The 24,799-nt window shown below is 43.1% G+C and overlaps 2 protein-coding genes across 2 annotated transcripts; both read left to right on the top strand.

Annotated features, from left to right (window-relative positions):
- Positions 1 to 7: 7 nt before the first annotated feature.
- Positions 8 to 1,439, top strand: LOC133516859 (signal recognition particle 9 kDa protein). Its single transcript, XM_061849864.1, has 2 exons — positions 8 to 289; positions 1,325 to 1,439. Exons 1-2 carry the CDS (start codon positions 149 to 151, stop codon positions 1,418 to 1,420), a joined length of 237 nt encoding a protein of 78 aa, XP_061705848.1. The 5' UTR covers positions 8 to 148; the 3' UTR covers positions 1,421 to 1,439.
- A 2,547-nt stretch (positions 1,440 to 3,986) lies between these two features.
- Positions 3,987 to 24,532, top strand: LOC133517427 (uncharacterized; the record flags this gene model as incomplete). Its single annotated transcript, XM_061850743.1, has 27 exons — positions 3,987 to 4,296; positions 4,401 to 4,649; positions 5,038 to 5,190; positions 5,821 to 6,060; positions 6,977 to 7,198; positions 9,767 to 9,919; positions 10,136 to 10,451; positions 10,969 to 11,108; positions 12,208 to 12,282; positions 13,316 to 13,552; positions 14,161 to 14,370; positions 15,104 to 15,253; positions 17,139 to 17,271; positions 18,455 to 18,718; positions 18,876 to 19,081; positions 19,123 to 19,287; positions 19,329 to 19,493; positions 19,535 to 19,699; positions 19,741 to 19,905; positions 19,947 to 20,111; positions 20,153 to 20,317; positions 20,359 to 20,523; positions 20,565 to 20,729; positions 20,794 to 21,141; positions 21,716 to 21,853; positions 23,248 to 23,443; positions 24,411 to 24,532. Coding segments are annotated over exons 1-27 (4,908 nt in total), but the record flags the coding sequence as incomplete, so codon positions are not given.
- Positions 24,533 to 24,799: the final 267 nt, after the last annotated feature.

A 24,799-nucleotide genomic window follows, 5' to 3' on the forward strand; every position in this document is an offset into this window, starting at 1 on the left:
CAAGCTCGAGACTCTCAGAGTCTCAAGAAGTCGATAGTGTTTATACTTTATATGCTCTTTGGTCGATGTCGATTTGATCGTACATTACTACTAAAACTAGAAGTGACTTCTTATTGCTCTTATTAGCTTTAATTTCCAATTCCTGAAAATGACATTCATACCTAGCTGGGAAGAATTTGAAAGATCTGCAGAGATGTTATATTTGCGTGACCCATTGAACACGCGATACAGCATGAAGTATTCCCATTCTAAGGGGGCATTTCTTGTTAAAATTACAGATAACAAAAAGGTCAGTATAACACACTAGGTACACATTTTTCAATATAATTGAATATAGGCAAGTCTTCAGGATAAGTTGATTAAGTACTAATAACAGTACGTGGAAATAACTCATTAAGTATTTTTTAAAGATCAAAGAACAAAGTGTAACTATAAACTATTTAAGGAAAAGAGGAGGCCTATAGATAACCAGTTTCAATGAATAAAAGAGATTGTTAAAAACATTTGAATTACCATAAGGCCTATTGTATTAAAAACATACTTATCATCAGTTATCGGAATAGGCAGAGTATAAATACTTAAACTTGGTAGAACAAAGTCATAAAGTGGAGACTGACTTCAGATATAATTTTTTTACGATAAAAAACGAGGAATGCATTGTTATTTACTGTATTTATAACAATATTATTTACTTAGTGTGTTTCCCGGAAAAAAATGTTATTACATGGCTGTATCCACTTTATGACTGTTATACCAAGTTTAGGTATTTATACTCTGGCTATTCCGATCACTGCTTATCATGTATAATGAAAGTATTAAAATATGTTTATACATATACTATATATATAGGGAGCGTGCATGAACTGTAGGAGGCAGCACAGGAGCTGTCAGATTTTTGGCGCGAAGCGTAAATGTGATGTTTATTGTTCCGATGTAGCCCACAAGATGGCAGAACCTACTATGCACAAGAACACACTTGACGTGTAAATGTGCATGTTTATGGTTCCGATTCAGACCACAAGATGGCAGACCCTCCAACGCGCACGGTCCCTATAGAGGTTCTTATAAATTGACATGTATGTAATTTGTACTGCAGTCATAGTTGTGTAATAAGTAAATTTAAATCTACACGTAGTTGGTTTGATAGACATTTTCTTAAATTAATTTTTGTTATTATTATTATATTATATTGTTTAATACACTAGCAGCTGAAAGCTGATGCGTGTATATCACTGCACTGGTTTTTTTTTGTATGATTGTTGCTAAGAATCATTTTTTATTTGTAAATACTTCTTTTAATAATTAATGAATTGTGTTCTTTCAGTGTCTGCAATACAAAACAGAAGTTCAGCAAGATGTCAGGAAAATAGACAAGTTTATTTCTAATCTAATGAGGCATATGGCATCTAATGATAAATAAAAAATTTATTAGACCTTAATTTTTTTTTATTTCAACCCAAAACCTATTAAAAATAAAAACATGAAATATGACTCATTTTTTAAGACTCCTTTTCTTATTCCTAAATTAAACTGATCTCAGGTTTACCTTCCTTTCAATTTTTGATTACTTTTTAGTTAGCAATAAAACTTTGGTTGACAAAATATATTTTTGGTACCAAAATTAATGATACGGTGATAAAAATGTAGTCCCAATTCCTACTATATACCTCTTTTCTTGTACTACTGATCCAAATAGGTACCATTTGCTATGGAGACAGTTTTTATAAATCATCATCATCATCCCACTCAGACGAAGTTGCTATAAGTTGGCAGAACCTAGTTATAATATGCCTACTCGATTCACCAACAAGGGAGCCTATTGCCTTGTCTCTCCAACCTGCAATTGATCTGATAGTTTGGTCGCCTCGTCTATTTGCTTCTCCATTACTTAATCATTCGAGCGCAAGAGAAGCAATTTATACAATCGGTTGAGTTTTATAAAGCTACACTTTCATGTTACTAGTTCGCTTTTTGTCTCTCTTTCTATCAAATAGTGGCAGACCGACCCTGTATGGCAATACTAGTAAATAATGTTGCCACTGACATGCGGACAAATCGGTGTTACTAGTTTTTGTTCCCGTGATGATAGGGAATATGACGCAAAACTATGCGTCGAGGGCGCTGCTATAACTATAACAAACTGAGGGTCTACCGCGAAACAGGAAAATCGAAATTTCTTGCGGCATAGATGCAGATATAGTCAGAACAAGCTAAGTTGGCGTTGATTTTGATAGACCAGACGGTGCAAGAATTGAACGTTAAACTTCTATGAAATTATGACCTTTACTTAACACTTGCACCGTCTGGGCTATCAAAATCGCTGTCAACTTGGCTTGGTCTGACTCTAAAGTACCAATCATATCCACACATTCGTTACACGTAATGGAAAACGATTATCAAGCCCGACATCGTTGGTAAAACGGACAAATACTCTTGCTTGAGCCTGATAAAGTGTGGATGTAATTGGCACTTAACGAAATTTTCATTGGCATTTTCGTTTCGCGGCAGACTCTGTATACAAACCGCCTTGATGCATCAAGGTCATAGTGAAAACATGTCAAAAAACTGTTTAAGGTATAGTACGGTGAAACCTGGATAGTTGAAATATCAAGGGACTGGCAATTTTGTGCCAATTAAGGGCTTATCCATCGGCACTGACATCGGGCCGGATATTCTTGTAAGGGTCATTTTCCATTTCACGAAATACCAGCATATCGTTTACAAATTTCTTGATGTAAATAACTAATTAAACTGTAAAAATATTAAACATCAAACATTTTTGTGTAATTCAATTTGAGATAAAGTATTTTTATATGACAAAATAATATTAACGATGTCCTTATATTTCGTGAAACTTGCTCGGGCCCGGGGGCCTTTTCTTTTTTTTAACGCAGGGGTAAATGCATTTACGCATCTCACCCCCGGGCCGGGGAAGCCCATTGGGGGGTGGTATGTGGGACCCGCTCCTCCCGTAACACCCTCTGTTAGCCAAAGGAAGGGGAGGAGAATACCCACTAACATCCCCTGCGGCGTCACCCTCTTTGCCGTTAGGGGAGCGCATGGGATCGCTGGCGGCATTCTATCCGCGAGGTCCCGGGGGCCTACCACGAAAACCGAAATTCGCAAATTGCGGGGATCTTTCTCTTTTACTCTCCCTAAGACCTAGAGTGACAGAGAAAAATCGTTTACCACGGTAGACCCCCAGATTTAGTGTGTCCAAGTCCAACGGCAGGATGGATGTATTCTCTTATAATATTTTCTATACCGACTTCTATTATACATAAACGTGGTCGCTCACAATGGGCCTCATAAGAAGGCTCAAGGTCACTCAAAGGGTCAAAGGTCACTAAAGTCGTGGGAAGCAGTTGGTTGAGGGCAGTGAATAACCTTTCGTTGTGGAGATCCTTGGGGGAGGTCTTTTTCCAGCAGTGGACGTCTTTCGGCTGAGATGATGAAGATTATGATATCTATGTCGAGAATCGTGGGCGTATCATACTAGCTACAGCACATCAGAACCTTTAATAGTGGATGACGACGGCTTTCAATGAAATACGATGTTCAACTCACAGTCTTTACTGGGCAAGACTGATTACAAATCATAGCACACGTTACACTTCTTATCTTAAGCAAGCCAGTGGGTTAGACCCAGGAACCGCCACCGACGTCATATTCTCCCGTTTCCGTCTGCAGAATGATTGACAGCATAACTTCAATTGTTCTCTATTTCAATTGTTTTAACAGCGCACTCTATGATGTCTTGGCGGAACTGCGTCGAACGCCACTCAGATATAACGTAACACCCTAGCTTGCTCTATTTATCAAATATTTTGGCAGAATTGTGCTTAACTGCGCGGTAGCCACAGACGAAAGAGTGAAGTGAAATATGGCGTAATGAAACGCCTCTTAAAGGCCATTGATGGCACGATTCAGCCGTTCTCTGACATATAATTCGTTATCGTTTTTGTAATTTCATTTATATATATATATATTAACCTAAATGAATAAGAAATTACAAAAACGAGGAACCAAAAGATTTAGTCTTGCAACACCAATTTAAGCTTTCGTTCATTCATTCGTCACTAAAGTCAAGTGTCAAAAATGTTGATGGACATGTTATTTTACTGTCAAGCAGTGTGAAACATAAATAAAGCGTATGAGTTTTTATAGAAATCATGACTTAATACTTAGGCCTAAACAGTTAATATGAAATAATTTATTAAAAAATATATCAACTACTTACGTATTCGTTTTAATGACATTATGGATGGATTAATTCACGCGGCATTGGAAGCAGAGGTATATCGCTGCTTTTCACTTCTATTTGCGTCGATATAACCACGATTGTAATTGTTTTTGTCACATTTAGTCGTGTTTATTGCTAATAAACGTGTATATTTCAGGTAATATTAAATCGCGCGAAACATGTGAATACCATCTTATCGCCATTTGACAGAGGTGTCCCAGACCATAAAATGACTTGGACTCATGATAAAATGCATTTTGCGGAGCCTGTCGATGAATCTAGGACGAAGTTCCAGCGGAGTGTTGGTGGTGCGCCATCTAAAGCTGTAGAGAAATTCGATTTGTTTAAGAAATTACATGAGTTGTACAGTGAGTTGAGTCGGGATGAAGTGTTGCATGGAAACTTTGTAAGTACTATTTCATCATGTCTCTTATAGTCATGCTATATCTACTTAAGTTTATGTTATAATTTGCACTACAACTTGATACTTATTGATTGTACTAATCCATAAGTTCTTGAATAACCTACTTCAAGATTATGTAGCCTAAGACCCAGGAAATTTTTTCGTTTTTGGAACCGTCTTTGTTTCTATAACATTTAAAAATTATGTGAATTTGTGTATGCCCAAATCCCGCATACTTCAATAGTAAATATTCTGAAATATTACAACTTACAAAGGTGGTAAATAATTTATTTTCCGTTTTCTTGCAATGAATACCAATAATTTCCATTGCATCTGTATAAGCTGTATTTCTTATTATATTTTTACTCATTTTTATTTCTATCTGTTACAGCAAGGGTTAAAAACATCATCATACTTATTAGAAAAGTTACTAGCAAAATACAATCTAAATACTTTAATTGTAAACCTATATCCAGGGAACAAGGGATATTCCTTATCACTTAAAATCAATGGCAGTTCACAGCACAACCCTGGAGATCCAAATGTAAGTATCATCTTCCTAAATACTACTAGTTTTTTACCTAATTATTAGGCATAATGGACGAGCTGCAACAAAAAATGTACATAGTTAAGGCATTCATTCAGCCTTAATTTATTATTTAATTAATACCATTGTGTTATGAAAATTACCTGTATAAATTGTATTTTTTTGTATTTTATTCATTTCATACACACCCATTACAGCCATTACAGCTTACCCCAACACATGCATATAACTAAAATAATTTTCATAAAACAAAATGAAGTACAGTTTTTATTTTATTTACGTTTTTGTATTTTTTTATTAGACCCTTACTTACATAGGTGTTATCCTTGTGGGTCAATGTTACCCTCTGTTGGTCAATGTTGCCCGACCTTATCCGACCGCCACTTTTTGATATTTAACAAATTAAACACATATCAGTGAAAAACACATATAAGGATCAGAGTCAAATGGTGTTCTAAAAGTTTTAATCATGTGTCGAAAGAAGGCAGTAAATTTACATTGCTACAAAGTTCTCTTTAACAATACACCTCTATTTCAAATTCTCTTTGGTTAACAATAAGCATATTTCATTGTATACAATACTACTATACTTTCAAGTATACTTAACAACTCTAATATTATTTTTAGACATCAACAAGCCAACACGAGACATTAATAGAGACCCCTCGCTGGCCATATGAGGAGGAGGATTTGCTTAGTTACATAGACAATGAAGAGTTACCTGTGGTGCTGCTGGATTTGCTAGAAGCGGAACACTCCTGCCTGTTCTACTCCGGCTGTATTATAGCTCAAATAAGAGACTACAGACAGGCATATCCAAGTTTCTTATGTGATACTCACCATGTGCTTTTAAGGCCAACCAATCAGGTTTGTTTTTAATTATTGTTATACTGATCAATAGCTCACATCCGATCTGAGCACAGCTATACTTATATTTTTTTATAAAAGACGATAAAAAAGAGACACTTTCTATATAGATTTTCGTACTTTTACCCGGCTGTTGCTATCTCTATTGCACGCGCTACATAATTATGTTGCTGTCAAGCTCGCACAGTGACATTCACAACTGTCATCATGGGTGGGACAGTAATATAGCCATTGTGTTGCCGATTGCGCGCTCGAGAGAGCAGGAGATTCCAATCTTTTTTTAGTGCAACACCCTTTACATGTTCTAATTATGCAACTCCCTTGCACATTTACATGCATTTAGCTCTGAATGAGCACCGGTTCCTGATGCCTCTGAGACTGCTGCAACGATCAATAGTTGTCAGACCAACTGTCCCATAGTATGGCATCAGTAAAAGTAGAAGAAAAAAATATTCTAATGACTTTTTTGGGTTTTAATACTAGCATAAAACAACTTAAACTTTTTGAGGTTTTTAAAGGGTCGTAAAACACCCTTGGAGCTGCCGGCGTCCATAGCCTACGGGGGCTGCTTATCAACACGCGGCCCGTATGCATGTTTGCCACCGACGTGGTATTATAAAAAAAGCATAAGAAAAATACATTAATATAATTATCTCTGCCTATGCTCCACGCTTGCCAAACTATGTAGTTCAAAAACTTTTTTTAGTATGTAATGAGTTAAGATTAAGCGTCTTTCCGGTGGACAACATAAAATAAATGGACCTTAAAGCCTAATTTCCTCACGGGACCTTTATAAACACTTTCAAACCTACTTCTTTTTAACTTAGTAAAATGTACCCAAGTCGTAAACTTACATAATATCCACCCCGGCCCGTTTACCCGAACGTTTTCGAGCCACATGTTATGAATCGCACAGAGTATAATAACGGACGCGTCGTGCATCGGCGGGCGCTGCGGCTGGGCGGGCGAGGAGCGCGGCGCGCTGGAGGCCGTGGAGGCGGCGCTCGTGCACGCCGCCGCGCCGCCGCTGTGCCTCGACCCGCGCCCCGCCGTCGGCCTGCTGGCGGCCCGCCTGCACGCCGCGCCGCGCCTGTTCAACACTCCCCGGATACGGCGGCAGGCCAGGCGGTTCTCACAGGTTAGATCACGAAGCGAGTTACTAGACGCACGCGACCGCCGGCGCGGCGAGCGGCAAATCAAGGCCGCTAATAAATTTCGCCGAGCGCAATAAAAAAAATAGCCGAGAAGGATAAATCCAGCAAGTACCTAGACTTGGCTCACGAGATAACCGCCATGTGGGATGTTGACTCAATAATCATTGTTTCGATAGTCGTGTCAGCGAACAGTCTCATAGTGAAGAGTCTCGAACAACATCTGGAAAGACTCGCTGGGTGGCTGGATCAAGGGTCAGATGCAGAAGGCGGTAATCTTGGACACGGCGCGTATAGTACGACGGGTCCTCTCTCTGCAGCTCTGACCAGCGGCAGCTAGGGCCCAAGCTGCTGGCGGCACCCTATGTTAGGTTTTTTATTATTGTATGTGTTTTTGTATTTTACTTTTATATTCATGTTATAAAAAACCTAAAGTAAGCAGGAAAATAAATAAAGAGGATAATAAAAAAAAATATAATTTAAAAAAAGATAAGAAAGATTATTTATTCTCAGACCATATTTACAGTCCATATTTGTTAGTATCAATGTATGAATGGCCTTGATTTGCCGCTCGCCGCGCCATGGGGCGCGTGCGTCCCACCCATTTTTAGCGCCACATACAAAACTGGACATAGTCGCGTAGCAAGGTCCGTTTTCAGGTGAAAACGACGGGCCTATACGAGTGCCCTTACCTTACCCAAGGGCCACGGAACGCTCTCTTGAGCGTAATGTATAACGCTAGGCTAAAACAAATCTATGGCGATCGGCGTCAGCGTCGAGCTTGCGCGCTGTTTTCAAAAAAACAAAATGATTATATTCTTAGTTTTTTGACCTCATCAGCACGTAAATCTTTCTCTTGATTGTTCAAAAACTGATGAGAAAGATGAATTTTATCCACAAGAGTGGCAAAGTAATTTGATGCAACTTCTGAGTTGTTTCCTTGTGTTGCCTGGTAGAATGGACTTTCCTCGAATTGCAATGGTAAAAAATGTTGTGTTTCACACGTTGGCAAATTTTGTTTAACCCTCCTGCCTTGAAATCCTCGCAACGCTAGAATTTGGTATCAATATTAGCACAACTAGCGGTTAAACAACAACTTTTCCTTTTTATCAATTGTCACTATGGCTGTTACTTTCGTACTTACATACTTGTGAACGTGACAGGCATTATAGTGACAATTGAGTAAGTGATAAAAATGCGACTTGAAATCTTTAACTCTTTTCCAGGCCGCACCAATCTACAAGGTTTTCCCAAATATATTCAAATAAATCCCGCCTTGATGGTTCATTTGAAGACAAGTCACATTTTCCAAAAGTGCAATCTAATTTGAACTTTAAATCGGATGACTAAGGTTGAAATTCTATTGGCGCGTATGTGGTCGATAAATCGTACTATGCCTGGAAAATGGTTAAGACAGAAGGGAGAAAAGTTTATTTCACTAGCCACTCGATTACCTTGTACCGTTTGTTGTTTAACCTAGTGACCTATAAAACAGTGTTAGACATAACATTACATTGATTATCAAGTTGTTTTAAACGTTTTGCTGAACAGGCACTTTGAGCTAATAGGAATCGAAGTTGTTTACTAGGTATCGGAATGTTATGAAAATAAAATATTCACCAATACAATTATCATTCCAGAATATACATAACTATTACATTAAAATTTAATAAAACCCCCCGCATTCACGTAAAAAACCTACGATGCCACAAACAGACACATAGACAGACATTGGCGTCGAACGTACACACCTCTTTTTGCGGGGGTTAAAAATGAAACACAATCTTTCGCACTTTTTACAATTTTATTTACTAATACTGAAATGTTCTGCCGCTAGAGTGCAGCACTAGCACCTTCGTAAACCATAGAGTAACTTATACATACTGTGCCTTAAACTGTTTTTTGACAAGTTTAACAGATAATAAAGTATGACATTGATGCATCAAGGCGGTTTGTTTACAAAGGGCCTACCGGAAAACGCGAAAATCTAAATTTAGTTATCTGCCTCTTCGTGACTCGAATCTGCAAGAGTAATAGAGAGGTTAGATAACGAAAGTTCGATTTGCTTGTTTTGCGGTAGACCCTCAGATAGTGATGGATGGTGGTAGTGGCGCCCCCTACACAGAGTTTCGCGTAATATTCCATATTAAAAAGAACGTACTTTGATAACTGAAATATGATGATATAATACGTGGCTTGATCACTGCATACAATTTCAAAACTAATTTTCTAGACATACATTCATCTGATATTAGCGAAAATATTTAAAAAAAATCTTCCAAATTGATGACGGTGTCAGCATTATTGGATTCGAAATTAAAGAAAAAGGAGAAAATAAAGTTTGTTTGGATGAGATTATTTTCTATATTTTTACACTACTAACTAATTACGTTATATCTATTACTAAACCAACCTATTAATTACTTATAAATAACTAATAGTCTGCAAGTGTTAAGTAAACGTCTTAATTTCATAGATGTTTGACGTTGAAAATAACACTTGCACTGTCTGGGGTGGCTGGCAAAACCGCTGACTATTTATAATATTCTCCACAGGTGGCTGTAAATAGGAAAAGAAAATTGGACCAATTCACTCATTACCATGGTTTGGAGTTGCTAGAGCTGATCCACAGACAGAGAGCGAAGAATAGCAGGCAGTCCGTACCTCACACACGGTTAACGTCCAAATTTCCCAAGAAACCACCCGAGGTAATCAGATATTTCCCTAGATAATGGGGATATTTTTGTCAAAATCCTTTTTTCCTGATAGCAATTTTTCCATCGCAAAATTTACCCTTTACTCTCTCTCAATTGCAATAGCTTATTTTCTTGATAAGTTGTCTAATCATTTCTTTATTACATAACCTGCAAAAGTGGAAGTTAAACTATGAAACTACTCAATATACCACCAATTTCCTTGAGCAGGTATTCAAGCCAATAGAGTCCCCTCGGATGGAGGCGGTGCCGCTGGCGCCGCCGTCGTCGCCGGGCGGGCCGCTGCGGCTGGCGCGCGCCTACGAGCGGCCGCGGCCCACGCCCGACTGCCAGCCGCAGCTGGTGGAGGAGTACGTGCTGGAGACCGAGCGCGCGCCGCCCCACGCGCAGGCGCAGGCCGGCTTCTTCCACATCAAGCTGTCCATCCTGCAGCGGCCCTCCGACCAGGAGTTCCTGGGCGAGCTGTATGTGGACAGAGACCATGTCGAGGGGGAGAAGAACGGAGCGGCCTGCCGGTTTACATTAGGTATTAATCGCTTCATGTTTTTATCCGAGACTTAATGATCACGATTTTTGACAACCTTCTACAGTAACGGAAAGTGCTTTTCGGAGCTATTTGAATTACCTGAAATTTCTAGAAGACTTTTTTTTATATACTGCGTCGGTGGCAAACAAGCATACGGCCCGCCTGATGGTAAGCAGTCTCCGTAGCCTATGTACGCCTGCGACTCCAGAGGAGTTACATGCGCGTTGCCGACCCTACACCCGCCCCCCCCTCGTTGAGCTCTGGCAACCTTACTCACCGGCAGGAACATAACACTATGAGTAGGGTCTAGTGTTATTTGGCTGCTGTTTTCTGTAAGGTTCCCCAGTTGGGCTAATCTAGGAAAGAAACGTTGTTCGAATTTGACAGCTGATGTAGATGGTACGACACATTATGCGGTAAATCCAGTTACCACCAAACATAGGCTAGTTATATGATTCATATAAGGATTTGTCTGCAGGTCAAGGTTACAATAACTACGACCGAGTTATGTTTGCAGGTTCAAGGCTACAAGCCAACAAGTACATCCAGCAGTTCACGGAGATCTTCACGGAGGAGGGCCGCAAGTCCGTGAGGATAAAGCACATAGTGCCCGGGCAGCTGCCGAGGGTGTCGTTCACTGGCGGCATGAGGGAGATGGTAAGAACCGACCAACTAATTCTAGTTACAGAAACCTGATTAGATCTCAAAAATGGCCCCACTTGTATTGTGCCGCGAGCGCCTCAACTGTACAGCAGCGCACAATGGTACATTGTGCAACACAGTCCGACAGCCGGAGGCTGGAGGGAATTAAAGACACGAGATTGCAATATTCTTACCCCCGGAGTTACACACAATGTTTTTCATTACACTTGGGAAGAAAAACTAAATTTTAAGCGAAATAATTCTTAAATACGGTGACATATCAATATCAAACATTAGTCCGCCATTTTGTAATTTTTTTGAATCGAAGGCACAGACCTATTCGGCATTCAGCCACGATTGAAAATTATGTAAAAATATTTTAAACGGCTGTTAAATTAATCAAATTAAATAATTTTGAACATAAACAAAAAAATTAAATTATATGTGAGCGTGAAAGTGACGGCCATAGTGGCAAGTGATAAAAATGGAACCATGCTGCCACCGCTGACCGCCGCGGAGTACAGACGCGCGCAATGCTTTTCCTTATATAATATTTTCAAAGATGTCATCGACGTTCTCCCACCCAACTAGCAAAACAGTCCTTAAGAATTGATTTAATCAGCCTGTAATCGTATAACAGCTGAGTTACGGTTGTTGAAACACCACTATATCGTACAATAGCGGTTATCATGTCGTATAAACGTTAACGTCCGCATTACTCTAGAACGCTCCCTAAGCTTTACATGCTCCGTACGGAGCATTAGCATAACACTAAAACCAACCTAACGGTATGAAATGTCAAATGTAAAGTAAACCCTAAATGGCTCATCAATTAAATTCCGTGACTGTATATGTTTTGTGATCGTCACGAATAAATTTCTTAGATCTTTTATTTTTATCTTTAAACAAGGCTTCCGCTTTCCATTCCTTCTGTAATGTACAGTGTACAGTGTGCCTTCAGATATATCGGAACGGCCGAGGTGCTCAAAAATACACGCACTCTAACGCCTTGCCAAGGGGCGAGGTTGAGAGGCGTGTTCAGATATTTGTGAGCACCTTGACCGCTCCGATATATCTGATGGTGTCTCTACTGTTTTGTGTTATGTTTCACCAGGGCCAGCAATTGTTGCAGCAGCGCTCGGCGGCGGCCAGCAATGCGACGGTACACACGCACGCTACTACGGGACCTGTTGTGTAAGTTACTTTACACAAAATATATGAATACCTTATTGTTTGGATAAACTAAGTCATATTGTGTATGATAAGTTTTAGCATCAAAGCATAACGTTTCGATTTTGGTGACGCTTTTAGGCATCGAATAGTATTTTGCCCAATTATGAAAGAAAAGAGCACAGAAAATGATTATCTAATTATATAATATATGCTAGAGAAAGGACCCTTACCAGCTTAACACGAGGAATTTCATACATTGACTCGCCTGTTCCTATCTCTATTTTACGCGCATAATTATATTGCTGTCTCGCTCGCACAGAGCTATTGACGCTGGCATCATGGGCGGGACAGCAATATAATTACGCGAGTGCAATAGAGACGGAACAGGCGAGTCAATGTACGAGATAAATACCTCGTGGTAAGCAAAATACAAATAATTATTAATGATAATTACAAAACAGCTACTTTCTGGCTAGTAACCATTATCAGAATAATATACTTTTTCTCCAATATATGCTCGGAAATGTTCACCTTATTGTTGCAAAAATAGTACAGGAAGTTCTTCGTTATGGCCAAACACAAATTAAAAAAATTCAAACCATTATTGTCGTGTTTTAGCGGACGGGAAACTTATTACTGTATTGTTTATTACTTTTTAAAAAGATGTATCCACTAATACAAACGCAAACAGCAAATTAATATAGCCGCGGGCTGCGTCTACACGACCTGGACAACATCATTTCAAGCTATAGGATAGAGTCGTGTAAGACCGACGTGTATGATCGTGCGAATACTGCTTAATAAAATCAAAGACTATATAACTTTTATATATTTTTTAAGGATCTCATGCGTGCAAATACAGCTTATATTGCACAATTATATTGAATGAGCGAATATTGAATGGTACTGAATGGCAGAATAGTTGTGCCTTTAACTTAAAAAATAAATAAAGAGGGAAATTGTTTATGACGTTTTTGATGTGAAGGTTCGATTTGAGTGCTGGTTGATGCTTACATTATGATTATTTTACCTGATTTCCTCGCGTTTATGGAGAAAAGCACTATATATGCCTTAGCAGGAACAGCAATTCGTGGATTCGTTTTCTATGTCGGACTCAGCTTCGCGTCGTCCGACAAAATCGAAACTCCTCCACGAATTGCCCTTTCCCAGCCTCTACTATAATGTTCTATAATAGTATGGTGTTAAGGTCGGCTTCCGCTTGCAGGACGCCGGCGATATCGGCGACTCCTAATACTCATACAAATGCGCGGCAGCTTCCCATACTGGTGAGTTTTATTGAAAATATCGATTCAATAAGCCTTTATAACAGTTATCTATTGGAAAATGATAGATATAAAAAAAATAAACCTTAAAAATAATTGTTTTTTTTTTAATTATTTATTAGTTTGCTTATTCATATTTAAATTTGGACAAGGCCCATATAGATCGTATCATTAACGACGACGCGTTATTAAAGGTTAGATTTGACAATCTGCGCGTCATCGTGGATATTACTGTCTCGCTCGCACAAAGCTATTGACGCTGGCATCATGGGCGGGACAGCAATATAATTAATAGTATTCCAGTACGAAAAAAAAGGACCTATAGTTATGTAAACGCGAAAGCGATGCGTGACAGGACCCCTATTAATATTAAAAATGTGAAAGTAACTCTTTCTTTTAGCTCTTCACGCGCAAACCGCTGAACCGATTTAGATGACATTTTGTATAGTCAGTTTGGGGCCCGAGGATGGACCTACGATAGTTTTTAACAATCATCATCATCATCATCCCACGCAGACGAAGTCACGGGCAGAAGCTAGTACAATATAAAAGCGTAACCTACCTATTGGTATATTTATTTTGACTTTGCTAACGATTATTCACTGGTACAGCAAGCCCAGCTGCAACAAGTTGCCAGCGCGGCCAACGTGGCGGCGGTCGGCAGTACGGGCACCGTGGGCGTGGGCACCGTGGGTGTGGGCAGCGTGGGCGTGGGCAGCGTGGGTGTGGGCGTGGGAGTGGCGGCGGCCGTGGCCGATCCCGCGCTGAAGCCGTTGCCGTCACCCACCACTCCGAGACTGTCACCGCAAGTGCAAAATGCGGTATGAATAATAGACTGAATTATTTTTTTACGTAGCTTGCCTAGATTGGGTACGGTGATAGCTGGCATCTCAATACGAGATTAAGAGAGGTATGGGCATTGTGAATGTCATCTCGCTTTGTGTGGTAGGGCACAGCCAGTGGATGTCATTCCAGATCTAGAGCAGAGCCCAACTGGGGAAGTACCTTCTTACAGAAAACAGCAGCCAAATAACACTAGACCCTACTCATAGTGTTGTGTTCCTGCCGGTGAGTAAGGTTGCCAGAGCTCAACGAGGGGGGGGGGGGGGGGGGTGTTTAAGGTCGGCAACGCGCATGTAACTCCCCTGGAGTTGCAGGCGTACATAGGCTACAGAGACTGCTTACCATCAGGTGGGCCGATTGCTTGTTTGTCACCGACGTAGTATAAAAAAAATACAAATTTAGCGCTTTAAGGTTATAAATTGTATGGAGATGACAGCTGCCAACTTACTCAAGCTATATGAAAAATACTATAAAGAACATTGAATAAACGCTGGTAATATTATCTGCATAAGGGCTTACATTTTATTTATTTATTATTGTTATTTTATTCCGTCAGCCAGGGGACAATAGCAGGACATGTTGTTAGAACTGTTGTATCACTTTCTACTGACATACTCGGTAGTTGGCCCAAAAAGCTCTATAATATCACTATTATATAAAATACAAGAATGAGTATTTTATATAATAGTGATTTATGATGATATATTTCAGAGCCACGAGATTCATTCGACGCAGGCGTCGACAAATCAGTTGCTCGCACAGCAGCTCACCAACCCGCCGCAGCCGCTCAACCCGCAAAAACTGCAGTCGGCCATCATACACATACAGCACCCGCTCATGTCCACCACGGGCACCTCGCAGGTACTCGCACGCCGGGTTCTCTGTTCGCAGTCGGCCATCATACACATACAGCACCCGCTCATGTCCACCACGGGCACCTCGCAGGTACTCGCACGCCGGGTTCTCTGTTCGCAGTCGGCCATCATACACATACAGCACCCGCTCATGTCCACCACGGGCACGTCGCAGGTACTCGCACGCCGGGTTCTCTGTTCGCAGTCGGCCATCATACACATACAGCACCCGCTCATGTCCACCACGGGCACCTCGCAGGTACTCGCACGCCGGGTTCTCTGTTCGCAGTCGGCCATCATACACATACAGCACCCGCTCATGTCCACCACGGGCACCTCGCAGGTACTCGCACGCCGGGTTGGGTTCTCTGTTCGCAGTCGGCCATCATACACATACAGCACCCGCTCATGTCCACCACGGGCACCTCGCAGGTACTCGCACGCCGGGTTCTCTGTTCGCAGTCGGCCATCATACACATACAGCACACACACAGCGTCATACACAGGGCGAAAATCGAAATTTTGTTTTCTGCCTCTTCATCACTCGAATATGCAATAGAGAGATTAGATGACAAATTTCCATTTTCTAGTTTCGCGTAATATTCACTTGCAGACTATTTTAGTTCAACACGTGATATTGTTTGTTTGATTGTTTATCACATATATTTGTTCCTGAGTTATGGATGTTTTTGCGTATTTACGTATTTATATATACAAAACAATACAATAAAATACTCTTTATTACACACCTCACATAGTTTACAGTAAAATTACAGAAACATAAACAAATACAATTGGATAGACGTAACAGGCAGTTTTATCGCTTTTTAGTTTATATATGTATTTATTATATATATCGTAATCGCTAAGGCATATTGTACCAGGTAGAGCACTAACAACTCCGTCGAAACAACGGAATATACTGTCAGAAATTTACACATCCCTGGTACAGTCTGTCTTGGTGTACTGCATATCTGTCTGGGGTGGAGCTGCTAAAACTCGACTTATTAGCCTGGAAAGAGCTCAGCGTGCACTCTTAAAAACAATGTATTTAAAAAAAATCCGTTTCCCGACCGCATCATTATACCAACTAAGCGACCTATTATCAATAAGGAAACTATATATTCTACAAATCACTTTAAAAAAACATAAAACCCTTTCTTACAGTGCCGAATATGACTCCAGAAGGACAATAAAAAACGTTGCTAGTATAACTAAAACTAAAACCAAGTTTGCGCGCTCACAATACAATTTGAAGTCTAGTCACATTTATAACAAAGTCAATAGGTGCCTAAACATTTACCCAAAACTTCACTACGAGTGTAAATCAGCAATCATAAAATGGTTAAAGTCGAAAAGCTACGAGGAAACAGAAGACTTACAAAATTAAAACATACTATATCTTACTAAAGATCCACACATCAACTTACTAAATACACACACACACACACACACACACACACACACACACACACACGCACACACACACACAATTACTGGCTCCATTATTCCTTTTTTTTTTTTTTTTTACTTTTTTTACTATTTTCTACTGCATGTCTGACAACCCCGATACTTACCTAGTTCTATAAACAATTGTTATATGTGATTTTAATTGTATACATATATTATTAGACTTACTTAAATTTTCGTGTGACAATCTGTAAATTAAGGAAGAGCGGTGTTGCCCAATACAGGCAAATTTTGCTTACCGGGTAGCACTATCCCCTACTTTATAAACACCTGTATATTTTACGAAAATAAATAATTTTAATTTTTTTTTTTTTTTTTTTAATCGTCGTCTAGTACTCCCAACACAAGCCTTATTGAGCTTACCGTGGGACTCCATTTGTGTTATATTCACCCATAACATTTATTTATTTATTAAAATATAGGTGCAGAGCATACAGTACTCGAACGCGTCGAGTGCGCAACAGAAGCCCACCATGACCAAGCCGAGGACGACCAACCCGGCCATCAGCGCGCTCGTCACCAGTCTCATGAACTCCGCACAACAGTTCCAACAAGGTATGCTGAAGCCCCATTTAGACGGTTCAAGAACATGCATGCAATATTCGATACATTAGAGTACACAGTACAATGAATCCAGTCGACCAAATACCGCTATGTAATGAAAATCGCATGCAAGTTCTTCAGCCGGCTAAATGGGGCTTAACTCCGGTTACTTTTTTCTACTCGTCGACTGTAATAGTTGAATTAAGATTTCGTATACCAAACTGTAATTGGGTACTTTTCATGTATGGGCTCCCAACTCAACTATAATATTCATTTCGAAACCGTTTAGTTAACTATACTTAATGAAATTGACCAATCACAGTTCGCCGCGGTCAAGAGGACGAAACAAAACGATAGCTCAAATTAATTATTTATTTTAGGTTGTATAGTAGAAACAATTGCTTCATAAGACATAAACGCACATGTGACACCCTTAATATAGTAACATCCATAGACTACGAAAACCGCTTACCATTGCTAGTCTCCATAGGCTACGGTGGCCAAAATCGAGAAAAATTTCTAAAAATAGCGGAGCAAGTACCAGGGCCTCATGAGTTACGAGAAGGTGTCGTTGACCACCCCGCCGGGCCCCGGCGGCCGGGGCGCGTACGAGTATGAAGGTATCGCGCCTGCTCGCGTATCTTAAATAGTTGTATACTTTTGGCTTGTTTACTTGTATGATTTTATTAGTTTAAAGTATTATTTTTATTGTCTCGTAGAAAAAGTATTGTATACAATAGTGATATAATCAAGCTTTTCAATCTCGCACCTCACTTAACACGGTACTCGACTGAAAAGCTCTCTATTATATCACGATTGTATAAAATACTATACTTACTAAATGCACACAGGACTGAACCATAATTTTGCGTTTTTTAAGGGTGGTCTATAGTAAAAATAGGAACTAACTGCTTCCTTTGTTTAGCTTATTAATAAATAATGGGGTTGGCTATTGCAGTTAAAGTATTAGTATTATTAGTGTTTCCGATAATAGTACAGAATATTTTCTTCCAGATATAATGCAGTCAAATAGTTGTTAGTGTGCGCAATAAATAAATAAACTGTTTGTCTCTCTACTGTTGTTCATTGTTTTACATTATTGCGATTTTCTCAAGTTATAAGAAGACGTATTATCTTGGAATGTACTTATAGACTTCGAAAAGTAGCAATCATGACGCTGTTAATTATATTCCAGCTGCGAGTCAGAAGTCTGCAGTCAGCACGGCTAGCACCAGTGCCAACAAGACGATACTGAACCTGCTGAACAGCGCGCCGGCCGCCATGACGCACGTGTCGTCCACCGCCGACAGCGTCGAGCACAAGCTGCTGGGGCGGACCGTGTCCATCGCCGGGGCAAGACTCATCACTGCCACCACGGCGAGCCACACCATGCCCACCTACACGCAACAGGTAGGTCTGCAGTCACCACAGACAGTACCGGCGCCAACAAGACGATACTGAACCTGCTGAACAGCGCGCCGGCCGCCATGACGCACGTGTCGTCCACCGCCGACAGCGTCGAGCACAAGCTGCTGGGGCGGACCGTGTCCATCGCCGGGGCAAGACTCATCACTGCCACCACGGCGAGCCACACCATGCCCACCTACACGCAACAGGTAGGTCTGCAGTCACCACAGACAGTACCGGCGCCAACAAGACGATACTGAACCTGCTGAACAGCGCGCCGGCCGCCATGACGCACGTGTCGTCCACCGCCGACAGCGTCGAGCACAAGCTGCTGGGGCGGACCGTGTCCATCGCCGGGGCAAGACTCATCACTGCCACCACGGCGAGCCACACCATGCCCACCTACACGCAACAGGTAGGTCTGCAGTCACCACAGACAGTACCGGCGCCAACAAGACGATACTGAACCTGCTGAACAGCGCGCCGGCCGCCATGACGCACGTGTCGTCCACCGCCGACAGCGTCGAGCACAAGCTGCTGGGGCGGACCGTGTCCATCGCCGGGGCAAGACTCATCACTGCCACCACGGCGAGCCACACCATGCCCACCTACACGCAACAGGTAGGTCTGCAGTCACCACAGACAGTACCGGCGCCAACAAGACGATACTGAACCTGCTGAACAGCGCGCCGGCCGCCATGACGCACGTGTCGTCCACCGCCGACAGCGTCGAGCACAAGCTGCTGGGGCGGACCGTGTCCATCGCCGGGGCAAGACTCATCACTGCCACCACGGCGAGCCACACCATGCCCACCTACACGCAACAGGTAGGTCTGCAGTCACCACAGACAGTACCGGCGCCAACAAGACGATACTGAACCTGCTGAACAGCGCGCCGGCCGCCATGACGCACGTGTCGTCCACCGCCGACAGCGTCGAGCACAAGCTGCTGGGGCGGACCGTGTCCATCGCCGGGGCAAGACTCATCACTGCCACCACGGCGAGCCACACCATGCCCACCTACACGCAACAGGTAGGTCTGCAGTCACCACAGACAGTACCGGCGCCAACAAGACGATACTGAACCTGCTGAACAGCGCGCCGGCCGCCATGACGCACGTGTCGTCCACCGCCGACAGCGTCGAGCACAAGCTGCTGGGGCGGACCGTGTCCATCGCCGGGGCAAGACTCATCACTGCCACCACGGCGAGCCACACCATGCCCACCTACACGCAACAGGTAGGTCTGCAGTCACCACAGACAGTACCGGCGCCAACAAGACGATACTGAACCTGCTGAACAGCGCGCCGGCCGCCATGACGCACGTGTCGTCCACCGCCGACAGCGTCGAGCACAAGCTGCTGGGGCGGACCGTGTCCATCGCCGGGGCAAGACTCATCACTGCCACCACGGCGAGCCACACCATGCCCACCTACACGCAACAGGTAGGTCTGCAGTCACCACAGACAGTACCGGCGCCAACAAGACGATACTGAACCTGCTGAACAGCGCGCCGGCCGCCATGACGCACGTGTCGTCCACCGCCGACAGCGTCGAGCACAAGCTGCTGGGGCGGACCGTGTCCATCGCCGGGGCAAGACTCATCACTGCCACCACGGCGAGCCACACCATGCCCACCTACACGCAACAGGTAGGTCTGCAGTCACCACAGACAGTACCGGCGCCAACAAGACGATACTGAACCTGCTGAACAGCGCGCCGGCCGCCATGACGCACGTGTCGTCCACCGCCGACAGCGTCGAGCACAAGCTGCTGGGGCGGACCGTGTCCATCGCCGGGGCAAGACTCATCACTGCCACCACGGCGAGCCACACCATGCCCACCTACACGCAACAGGTAGGTCTGCAGTCACCACAGACAGTACCGGCGCCAACAAGACGATACTGAACCTGCTGAACAGCGCGCCGGCCGCCATGACGCACGTGTCGTCCACCGCCGACAGCGTCGAGCACAAGCTGCTGGGGCGGACCGTGTCCATCGCCGGGGCAAGACTCATCACTGCCACCACGGCGAGCCACACCATGCCCACCTACACGCAACAGGTAGGTCTGCAGTCACCACAGACAGTACCGGCGCCAACAAGACGATACTGAACCTGCTGAACAGCGCGCCGGCCGCCATGACGCACGTGTCGTCCACCGCCGACAGCGTCGAGCACAAGCTGCTGGGGCGGACCGTGTCCATCGCCGGGGCAAGACTCATCACTGCCACCACGGCGAGCCACACCATGCCCACCTACACGCAATAGGTAGGTCTGCAGTCACCACAGACAGTACCGGCGCCAACAAGACGATACTGAACCTGCTGAACAGCGCGCCGGCCGCCATGACGCACGTGTCGTCCACCGCCGACAGCGTCGAGCACAAGCTGCTGGGGCGGACCGTGTCCATCGCCGGGGCAAGACTCATCACTGCCACCACGGCGAGCCACACCATGCCCACCTACACGCAACAGGTAGGTCTGCAGTCACCACAGACAGTACCGGCGCCAACAAGACGATACTGAACCTGCTGAACAGCGCGCCGGCCGCCATGACGCACGTGTCGTCCACCGCCGACAGCGTCGAGCACAAGCTGCGGGCCAACCGCGTAGTGTAGCGTACCCACGCAGCAATTAGATCTGCACACGCAGCAATTAGATCTGCAGTCACCACAGACAGTACCGTACCCGGCGGTAAATATCGCACATCGGTGCAACGTAAGAAACTTAATTAATTTGACAGTTATGAATTGACCCTTATATATATGGAGCTAAGACCTAGGAGGTAGATCTTAGTTTCACGTTCGTCATAAGATTTCGCAATTATAAACGATTTTGCCATAAACATGCCAAAAATGATTCCTAAAGATGCAAGATAATATATTTAAAATACTAAAACAATATTTACATCAAATAGTACAAGATGAAGGAATGCGTAGCATTCCAATAAACAATGTTTTGAAATTGATCGTTGGTATGACCGGACTAGACATTGTCTCAAGGCTAAATATAATCTTGTTCTTTATCATTATGTTATCGTTCTTAATAGGTACTGGGAGGCTACACATGCGAATCGAACGAAACAACGAACGTCTCGAGCAGCGAGAGCGCGCTCCTGGAGCGACTCATGGGGCCCGAAGCAGCGCCACCTGCGCAGCCGCAACCGCAGCCAGTGTGTCATGTGCAGGTCAGTACCATACAACACAACGTCGCCGTGAGAGCAGCTCTTGGGCCCGAGCCCCACAACCCTAGCCCGTGTGTGTGCAATTCCGTATAGCTCCATACAACATATAACCTGCACGCAACACGTGCATCAAGCACAGACTTAGAATAAAACCTTGAACTGTACTGTACAGTGTATATTGGTACTGTAATAGGCATGTAGGGACTGCATCCTACATTCGCCCAAGCTTAGATGATATTAAATAATGGAATATATTAAATTTTAGCTTTTACTGTATACGCAATGTGCATTTTTAGTTAATAGCATACTTAACGGTAACACTGCTTATTATGATTACCGTAAGGGATGAGCTTGTAAAAGCATTGTATAATCTATATCCTTTCCTTTGTTACTCCTTGTGTTTAAATCTCTTTTTGTGTCCGAATATGTTATATACTAATTTGTAACCAGCGTTTACCGTTAGGATTCGCCACGTGCGAAACCTTTCTTGGTTCGATATCGTTATTCCGATGAACCTGATGCGTACCCGCAAAGTTATGATTAACGGAATCGCGGGAGTCAGGAGTCGGTTTGGAGTCGGACGTCAACTCGACAACCTTATATCACAGGTTGAGCTTGATATCGTTTCGCTCCCTCGTGTTCTTATGGTACCTTTTTCTAAGGTCGAGCTAGATTATAAATCGCTCCCTATTTGCTATTGTAATTTGCGTTTGTTTAGTTTTTAAGTTGTTACTATACGTTTGCAACAACCCCAACACCTTAGTACATATACCAAACCCCCGCTGCCAAAGATACAAATGCGACTGTAATATGCCTGAAACTTAATTATTTATAAAATGTCTAAATTATACTACGTGAACTATAGAAGAAGCAGCACAGGAACCCTGTTTAATACGCTTTAAGTGTCAATATCAGGTTATTACATTACTTACAAAGTGGCATGCTGCCCATCATACATGGTCCTTTATTTCTTAAACTCATTTTATTCATTAACCATCTTGACTGCCACAGTAGACCATTAAAGAAACCATTGAAGAAGATTAGTATATGGGCACTTTCAGAAAAACCTGTGTACCATTAACTTTTTGCGAAGAACTATCAGATTTTGGGTTATGTGAGGTATTTTCACAAATATTTTGTATGAACCATCACAAAACTGACTCCCAAATTTTGTGTTAAAATTGAGAACAAATACAAAAAAGTGGTAGTTTCTGACATTCATAATTGCCTTTATTGTAGGCTTTCACTTGCACTTAGTTTTTCAAAAAAAGTAGATGTTTTTCTGAAAACCCCCATAAAATGAACCTTAATACATTCAAATAAAGTTTACGATTACGTGTCGTATAAAATAGTTGGGACAGTTAAAGATCAATCTTGATTCTTATGAAATGTTTCAGGGTCTAAGCCTAGCCTCACTCCAAGGTCTACAAGGCATCCAGGGCCTGCAGAACGTGCAGGTGCAGATCCCGGGGCTGTCGGCGCCCATCTCGCTCTCACTCAACGTGTCGGGTTCGCCCTCCGGCCTGCTCGTGTCCGTGCCGCCCACCACGTCCGTCGTGTTAAACCAGCCCTCAGTGCTGTCGCTGCCCATAGGTGAGCACAGACTGGGCGTGGCTGACACGTGCCGGGCGCGCCCTCCGGTCTATTGTAACTATACATTGCCCCCCAGAATTTAATACTGTATCTGATTTTCGAGTCAACTAAAGCATAATAGACAGTTTTCAATCGATCTATTCCGATGATATCTCTTAAAATTTTCAGAGCGAAGCAGGCAGAACTAATTGTGTTTTCTATTTGATTCAATTCATGTTTTCAGTTAAGAAAATAATCAATTTCGATATAGACGCGGATATGGCTACGTGGCTGGCAACCTCGTTTTTCGCTGGGATTTGTATAGTGCTTCTCAATGCTTGCAACGAAATAATTATATAAATATGATGATGATCATGTATTAATGGGAAACCAAAATTTGATACGGTTACAGTAGACAAAGCCCTATAAAGATTTTTTTTTTCACCACTAAAAGTTAGTCCTGCAGAAATGTTTATAGCGCAGTATCTCCTAAACCATAGCGTAAAAATAATGAAGTTTTCGTTACCCTTTTAACAACCCCCAAATAATAGTAAAAAACACAAAAAATAAAAATAACACCGTAATGGCAGAATGTTATAATATAACGAACCAAAAATATTACTTATAGGTTTTTTGACGGTCGAATGCCAAGACGTTTTAAATACAAAAGAAAGTTGCTTTACAGGCCTAGGTATGAAAGGTTGTATGTTTTTTTTTTTATATATAATAGCGTAGTATCTCCGAACCTAATTTGAAAAGTGAGCCATGTCAACATTTAATTGCAAGTTTGTGAAAAGTATCGTTCTCGCGGGAGCGATTACGCGAGGGCCACGCAATGCACGGTCGCTCGCGTGCAAGTTCGACGTTGACCGCCGTACATTCGTTTTGACCAATGTTTAACGGTCGGCGTCAGCGTAGAGCGCGCGGCCCGTGGCCGAGGCGTCATCGAGTCGTCGATCCGGAGTGACATGTTCTGTATGTCCCACAGCCCAGCTGATGGGCGGCGGCGTGAAGGGCGCCGTGCGCGGCGGCGTGCAGGTGGTGCGCGGCGTAGCGGGGGCGGGGCAGGCGGGGCAGGCGGGGGCGGCGGGGCAGGCGGGGCAGGCCGCGCAGGCCGCGCAGGCCGGGCAGGCTGCGCAGGTCGGGCAGGCCGCGGGCGGCGCGCGGCCCGCCGGCCGCCTCGCGCGCCCCGCGCTGCGCGCCGCGCCGCCGCATCTGCCCATTGTGCGGCCCGGTAAGCAAACCTCGACCTTGTTACTCTCTGATTAGGTACATTTTCATTTGTTGTTTCGAATTTTATTATCTCTCGGTTCGATTGATGCTATTCGGAACGAATAGAGCTGACGCGAGTTATAGTACATTGTAGGAGAGGCCGGA

This window comes from Cydia pomonella, chromosome 4 (genome assembly GCF_033807575.1).
Source record: "Cydia pomonella isolate Wapato2018A chromosome 4, ilCydPomo1, whole genome shotgun sequence".
Classification (NCBI taxonomy): domain Eukaryota; kingdom Metazoa; phylum Arthropoda; class Insecta; order Lepidoptera; family Tortricidae; genus Cydia; species Cydia pomonella.

What these genes read in the sequence shown, in the direction of transcription:
- LOC133516859 (XM_061849864.1), top strand. Translation starts at nt 149, where the DNA reads ATGACATTCATACCTAGCTGGGAAGAATTTGAAAGATCTGCAGAGATG. An exon ending in AAATTACAGATAACAAAAAG is followed by an intron (nt 290 to 1,324) that starts GTCAGTATAACA and finishes GTGTTCTTTCAG; the next exon opens with TGTCTGCAATACAAAACAGA.